This window comes from Mytilus galloprovincialis, chromosome 4, assembly GCF_965363235.1.
Source record: "Mytilus galloprovincialis chromosome 4, xbMytGall1.hap1.1, whole genome shotgun sequence".
NCBI lineage: Eukaryota > Metazoa > Mollusca > Bivalvia > Mytilida > Mytilidae > Mytilus > Mytilus galloprovincialis.
Genome location: NC_134841.1, coordinates 3,931,649 through 3,939,471, shown reverse-complemented (window position 1 = coordinate 3,939,471; position 7,823 = coordinate 3,931,649). Strand labels below are relative to the sequence as shown.

Sequence of the window (7,823 nt, the reverse complement as noted above, 5' to 3'; positions counted from 1 at the left end):
AAACATTAACAATTGCAGATCAATAATTGTTTCTCATGATCATGTTTTTAATCCACTAAAACAAACCAGGATATTGGTTTTTCTATACTACACTCCAAGAAATGGCAGTAAAACTGATGCCAAGGAATGGAATGGACTTAAAAAGTAAACAAACAATAGAAAAGTGTTTTATACATCAATGACATAACAGTACATAACAAAGGTAATATTCTACATGATACACCCTCTTAAAAGTTGAAAGAAAAGATTATCATTGTAATGTAAATGGCATTATTATATTGTTCAATGTATGACAAAATGATTCTTACATTCATTCATAATTCACACTGTTGTCTGGACAATTATTCATCTCTTATCAAACATTCTTTCAATCTGATAATCCAACTTACATTCAAATGAATGGTTTAATTATATATTGTCTTTCCCGGCAATTCTTTTAATTTTTACTTTCTATACTAACATTACAAATCCTTGTACACTTGTCTATATCAAGTGTAATTTATGCACACATAAGAAACAAATAGTTATGTAAGTCTTAACAAAGCATTTTTAACCTGCTGGTAACAGAACAAAGTTGAAATATACCATTGCTTTTAATCCTATTAACTTCAAATGGACTCTTGTTACGATAAAAAAAAAAGGGGGGAGGCTGAATGAAATTATTCATATAACCACCACTTTACCAGTATATGTCACAGCAACAATATTACAAGGGAAAAACCAGTAAGAAAAGGAAAATAAAAATTGAGGCTATATTCATTTCCAATACATCCAAGCATATTTTCATGACATCAAAAAGAGCAACTTGTCTGATTGCAACATTAATTTCTTAACAAATGAAACTGCACAAATTTTAAGCTTTATGAGAGTTTCCATATCACACAATAGAAAGTTACAAGTTTATCTTAAAAAATCTCAGCTGTACTTATATATAGAAATATCTGAATCGTGGTTCGTTTGATGTCAGTTCTTCATTGTTCAAAATTCGATTATGACGTCCAATTTTCTTGCTTTCCTCTGAATTTCCTATTGTGACGGCATGAAAAAAAGGCGACCATGCCTGATGACGTCACAAAGAAAGAACACATGTTTTTGCAGATCATTTGAAAAGAAGGAATAAGTTTCCCTGCATATTGTTTAAAAATCATTAGAGAAACAGATTCCACCACCAAATCTCGTGTAATACGATATTTATCCACTCTCGACAGTTAAAGTTTAAATATTTAAAACGCTCTGCGAGCCTCACGTTTTAAATTTGAAAATTTAACTGTCTCGAGTGGATAAATATGTATTACACTTGATACAGTGGCAGAACCTATATATATACGCCACTGCCATTTATATCCAGTAAATAAACAAATAGACAAAAAAGTGGGACTTAAACATAATAAATCTAAATTCACTCTCAAATTTACATTTTCATTTGAAATATTACAATTTCTTTCACAAAACCTGTTCAAGGTTATATGTTTGAATTCTTCTTGCCCTTGATTAATATTCATAAGAGATCAAAGGTACAGTTGATAGTTTTATGCAATATTAAACTCCTCGTAATTTTTTTTCTTTACAATTTCAAGTAGTAATCTACATATTCATATGTATGCAAAAATAAACTCCTCAAAAAATGTCTCACTGTCTGGTAGTAATCTACATGTTTGTATATAACAGTAGTAGATCGACTGCAGTGTTTCTTAAATCTCTGTAAAAACTACATCTGTGGTATTGTATGTATTTCCATATAACTTTGTTTCTTTGTTTACATGGCTCCATCTTTACATCATTGGAAATAACACATAACAACTAAATACAGCAAAAAACAAGACTTTCCATGCTGCAATGTTTAAACAAGTTTCTTCACTTTTTGTTTGCACCACTTAACAAAAACAACTAAATACGACAGACTCAGACATATTCTTCAGAAATATCTCTTAATATGTTCATAAATCTGCAGCACTAATATGCTTTCTGTAACTTCTGTCGTAAAATCTATATTTAAACTGACAAAACTTTTGTTCAATCACTGTCATCTTCTACTGGTAAAGCCTTCTTTCTTTTCTTCGGTTTTGGTTTTATTTCTTCCTCCTGTAAAAAAATGTTATAAAAATCAAACTACTCCTTCTTGGATGAAAATTGTAAGAGAACTTAAACAAGCTCACACTAGGATTCTACAGTATTTTGCTTTTAAACATTTCTTCTAATAAATATTTGCAACTTTACTTCTAGAATTTGTAAATAATTAGTTTTATTCATGCAAACTCTACTTTCAACTAAAATATACACAGCTAGCCCATATTTTGTAATGATGTAACAACTTACTGAACTACTCTCAGTTTCACTCCCACTGCTTTCCTGGACTTTCTTTGACTTTGACCTTGGGGGTCGAATGTCTAGTCCCATAGCAGCACTAGCACTAGCTGCCTTTCTGACAGGAAGACCCCTAAGCACTCGAGTGCTCTTTATATCATCAATGTCTTCAGCTAAAGCCAGAAGATCACTAAATCTGTAATGGAAAACATACATGGATTTGTTAATTCAACCCAAGATTCAGAATTCTTTCCTGCTTTTCTAAATTATATACATGTAAGACAAATAGTTGACTTAGAAGAAAAGGAATGTTTGTTTGTATAATTTACAAAACACAATCCCTGAAAATACTAGAAAACCTGATATATTTAAGAAATTGTGCTGTTATTGCTGTTCCTCAGCTTATCTGTTACTAGATGGTCCTCATTGATAAACTTGCAACTCAAAACAAGCCATCACAAAGTGTTCATTTGAAGGGTACTTTATATGTATATTCATCATCAACTGTCATGTATGTCTTTGGTAGAACATTCTCATTAAGTATTTTTGTCAACTAATCAATTGCTATATTGATTGATTGATAGACTGATTTGTGTTTAACACCACATTTAGCACTATTGTGCTATTTCATGGTAGTCAGGGTTTTTTTTTGGTGGAGGAGGTCGGACTGCTCAGAGAACAAAAGACCTTTGGTAGAACAACTAATATTCACAGACCTTCAGAAGTAAAACTCACATTTCTATTCAATCTACTTTAAACTACTTACTTAGTTTTAAGAGATTCACTTGCTGTTTGCTGCACCTGCTGTAGGGCATGCTGTATATTTTCATTGTTTAAAACTAAAATGGAGAAATAAAAATATAATGCTATAGGCCAAACAAACACAAGTTTTGTATGGGTATATGTCTCAATCTTTTAAGTATCTGTCAATTCAAAGTGAAAAGGCATCAAATAAGCATAGTAAAATTAATCAGTAAAGGAACAGATTTGATAATAGATGTTTTGTTATGTATCAATTATTATCTATTATTCCATGATTTTAGTCGTATATAAATCAGACCGACGCTTAAACATACATGCACAGCAATTTTCCACATAATTTAAATAGCCAAGAGACATATCTCATTTTAAAATAAGCGTTTGGTACTGATTTTCAAAATTATCCGAGAAATTGCTGTCAGATATAAATCTTTGATTATGAATTTCACAAAAATCTGGCAATGTGAGACCTCTTACAAAACATGGCAGATAGAAGGAGGCCCAGTATTTCTATGTCACCAACACCTTGTTGTGCAGTGGCAAAACGGAGTCATTTACCAACATGAGGGTTATAATACAAGGAAGAATACATTATACAGTCATACTACAGTAGACTCCGGCCAATCGGATACCCAAAATGTCAGCTAAAAATATCTGATTGTCCGATATATTCAATTAGCCGATGAACGTATATTCCTCCAAGTTTTTTTTTCAAAATTGACAGACACACCCTAAGATACCAATAGCTATTATAGCTGCTTTATTAATGGAAATTTGTAACTAATCTCATTGTAGTTTTTTCAGGTACAAGTTCGGATAATTCAGTTGATTGAGTAACAGATCGATCAGTTGATAATAATGTATTTAAATTAGGAAAATGGTGTACGTGTGTACAAGTTACATAATGCTATTTCACCTGGGACATGCTATTTTTTACACGGGACTTCTATATATATTTTAATAAATTGTTGAGAAAGAGATACATTTCATTCATATTTAATAAACATTGATGAACATCACGCACAGTTTATCATTTCTGTCGTGTCATTGTTTGTAAAGTAAATGATAACGATCACATTTGGATAAACACATAACAAACACATCTTGGGCAGAATATAATATCAAATTCAAAAAATAAACAAGACAATAAGAAAAAATATGTTTTATTTGACTATGAAAGATCGTTTTTATTAATAAAATGAAACATTTCTGTACTGAAGTTTTCTTAAACTTCGTAATGGTGTAACTTCCGGCTTCATTTCGTGTAAAAAAAAATATGAAATTATTTCAAAATATTCGATTGTACATGGTTTTCACACATTTTCCATGAATATTCGTATCCAATTAGCCGATATATATTCTAATAACCGATATTCGATTATCCGATGTATTTTGACTGAAATGTATAGGGAATGGTTCGGTGTTTTGAAATAATATTACAATAGCTGATATATTCGATTAACCGATATCCGATTAGTGGAGTCTACTGTATTTATACTCACATGATATATTTTTACAGACTTGTCGAACATGGTCTAGGTGTAACAAAACCTGTTCAATGCTAGGACTGTCTTTCTTAGAAGACGACCCGGACCTGAAAAATGGAATATTTTTTTTTTATATAGATCATTTTCTCCCTTTTCTGCTGCTTAAACATAAACTAGCCAACTATAAAATGTTTAAATTCAATTTATTTTGAAGTAACCAAATGGTCAGCTATTGTCTCCCTTTCCCTATAAGCCTCCATTAAAATACTGTGAATTCGTGTGCCTCTATTATTCGTAATATTTTTGAATGTACAGTATCAGACTTAATTCAAATGTTATGATACATTGGTTAATATCGAAATAGGAAAAAATTCAGTCCTCTCTTCTCATACTGTACTTGGCTGACTACAATATTTATAAAATAGAAATGGAGGAATCAAACATACAAACCTTTGTCTTTTCTTTGGCGTACCATTAAACTTTGACACTTGTTGATTTATATGCTCTGCTAACTTATCTTCAAATTCCTGAGCCCAGTATTTTAGAATTGACACAACAAAATAGTCTGTTTTCTTACAGTCTCTACACATAATAATTCTTAACAGATCTGATGAGGGACTGAAAAATAAAACATTTATAAAAATCTTTTTGATATGCATAAAATTATAATAAAATGTGTTATTTAGCTGAATAAGATTAAATAAATGTTCATGAGTGTATAGTATCGTTGTTATAAAGTCAAATTCCCAAATTATCAACTTCTTGAAAAACAAAGTTGAAAATTTAGAATAGTATTACCAAAAATTGTCTTCAGATGCATTTACTTGTTTTACATAAACATGGTCTTGTTGCTCATATCAAAATACAGTCAATAAATCGGGCCTAAAGCTCAATATCATGTCATTATTCTGCCCTTTTAAGAAACAATTTGTCTTAAATACAATGTAATCAATCTAATTTTATAAATATATATATCTATGAAAGAAAATAAATATTCTTTGTGAAATGTTTTATATACATGATAGAACTGTCAGTCAAGTTGATAATTATTTTAAAGAACTAAAAGTAAAGTTTGATATACTCACCATTCTTGTTTCAATAAGACAAGTATACTGGACAAAGCTTCTGCGTGTTCTGAAAAATAAAACAGATGGTTCATTACATAAGTATTACTCTTTTTTTTTTTTATTTCTAAGAGACTTCTTTGCACTAATATGGTTTTTCCCCAAGAACCATACAAACAAGCTTGAACCAATTTCCTTACAAGTATTGATTTCTTTAATAATTATATTTGAAGGCTTTTAAAATAAATAAAATTGGTTATTGGATTGAAATTTGTTTATTTGGATCTAAGGTAAATAGAAGGTTAAGTTATTTGAAGAAAAACACGAGTTATTATATCTAGATTTTAAACAATGTCTGGCTTGCTCTAATAAAGGCCTTTTTTAACTCTCAAACTCAGGTTTAACTGGCTGATTCAATGAAATATGTAAGGTGTATATGTTTACCTACATGTAATCTAAAATTAAACACAAAAAATTCTTACATTCAAAAATGTATTGTTTTCTAAGCTACACACTTAATCCACAACCTTAAATGACCTCTTGAAAAGGCCTTAAGACATATGTGTTGACCGACATATACTTCCACTACTTTCGTCACAGGCAAGACATCAAACATGCAAGATTGCATGACATTTTTTTTGTTTCCAGTGTTCTTTTCCATATAAATAATATTGATTGTACATGTATAAATAATATGTGAACGTTATCTAACAGAACTTACGTGTGAAATCTAGTTTTGGTAAAATGGGCATAACATGTTCTACCGGTATATTGTGTGCAGATATTAACTGCCATAAGAAATACTGTTCTAAAGTTTCCCAATCTAAACTGGCATCTGAAATAGTGAAAATATGTTATTATTTATTAAAAGTATCTGAAAATAAAACCTTTTGTTCATGATAAAAAGTTTGTGAGATACATTATTGCCAGCATGTTTGTTAATACCGGTATTCACTTTTTGCTTATTGGTGATAGATTATATTTTATTAGACTTTAAATAGTAATTGGCTGATTTTTTTATTCTTGGTTTGCTTTTAAAAATACTTAGTCTACCATCATAATGAAAATTCAATTAAAATGAACTGAAACAATTATTTGACTGTATGAATAACTAGTAAATGGAATGTGAAGTAACCATAAATAAAACAACAAGGAAATAGAAAAAATATGAAAGTCAGCTCAAAGGTATATGTTATAGCCTATATATATATATATAAAACAATGTGCTTGTGAGCACTTGCAACGATTGCATTCATTTTGCTTTGGAAATTAAAAATTAAACATTGCATTGTATTAAGCATAGATATGCAAAAAAATTGAAGTCTATCATTGTAGTTGGTTCAATTTAAATTATGGACAAAGGAAGATAACTCAAATTTTGAATATTTCTTAGAAATGGACATCATAGATTTTCTTTGTAGAAATTTTTAGGGAAAGGATAAATAATAGTATTTTATGAGTTAGGATTGTTTCAAGATAAAAGGTATGGGAGGATTGGACACCATATGATAAACTTTTTCTTGTGGGTAAACAGGGTTGAAGCAAATACAAATGGTAGTAAAAATAATGAATGGTAGGATAGACAAAAAAAGTTTTCTCCAAACCCCCTCATACTTTTCAATATTTACTACTTACTTAAGACAGATAGAAATGAATCTTTTCTGAACATAATCAGGTGGCCTTGCAGTATCTGACATATAAGCTCTTGAAGCTGAAACATTTAACTTAAATTAACAATATGATATAGTTCTTAAATAAATAATGTAATAAAAAGAAATTAGAAAATCTAATCTTGTTACAATACTTTAAAACATTACATATATATGGTATTAATAAAGATTATATTCATTATCACCCAAAATTTTATGCCTTAATAACTTCATCTAGCAAATATAGATTTTAACATAGTAAAATACATTTTTGTCCTCTGTGTAATTGGACCACCATCAAAACAATACTTGAATTTTGTTTTTGATATTGAATTATCATCAAGAATTTCGAGCGTACCTGTAAGGGTGGGCTGATATTCAAGCTGATGGAGTCAATATCAAAAAGTAAAATGCTATTATTCTTTTAATCACCAATTTGTCTTAAAAATATTTTCTAGTCTAGAATGTGAAATAAAATATAAGTTAAACTATTTTCATGCATATAAATGTGATAATTGATAATAACATGGATGAAGTCCTGTGCATTTTATTGATGACTA

At 29.7% G+C, this 7,823-nt stretch overlaps 1 protein-coding gene across 2 annotated transcripts in view; it reads right to left on the bottom strand.

The window, feature by feature from the left end:
* Positions 1-1,371: 1,371 nt before the first annotated feature.
* LOC143071158 (integrator complex subunit 3-like) overlaps positions 1,372-7,823 on the bottom strand; it is a 30,536-nt gene continuing 24,084 nt past the window's right edge. For both annotated transcript variants that reach the window (XM_076245296.1, XM_076245297.1), the window contains exons 25-32: positions 7,250-7,325; positions 6,336-6,449; positions 5,636-5,684; positions 5,001-5,168; positions 4,566-4,657; positions 3,071-3,143; positions 2,317-2,500; positions 1,372-2,082 (exon numbers count right to left, since the gene is read on the bottom strand). In XM_076245296.1, the coding sequence (XP_076101411.1) occupies positions 2,014-2,082; positions 2,317-2,500; positions 3,071-3,143; positions 4,566-4,657; positions 5,001-5,168; positions 5,636-5,684; positions 6,336-6,449; positions 7,250-7,325 (825 nt within the window). In that variant the 3' untranslated portion in view covers positions 1,372-2,013. The remainder of the gene's footprint in view (positions 2,083-2,316; positions 2,501-3,070; positions 3,144-4,565; positions 4,658-5,000; positions 5,169-5,635; positions 5,685-6,335; positions 6,450-7,249; positions 7,326-7,823) is intronic.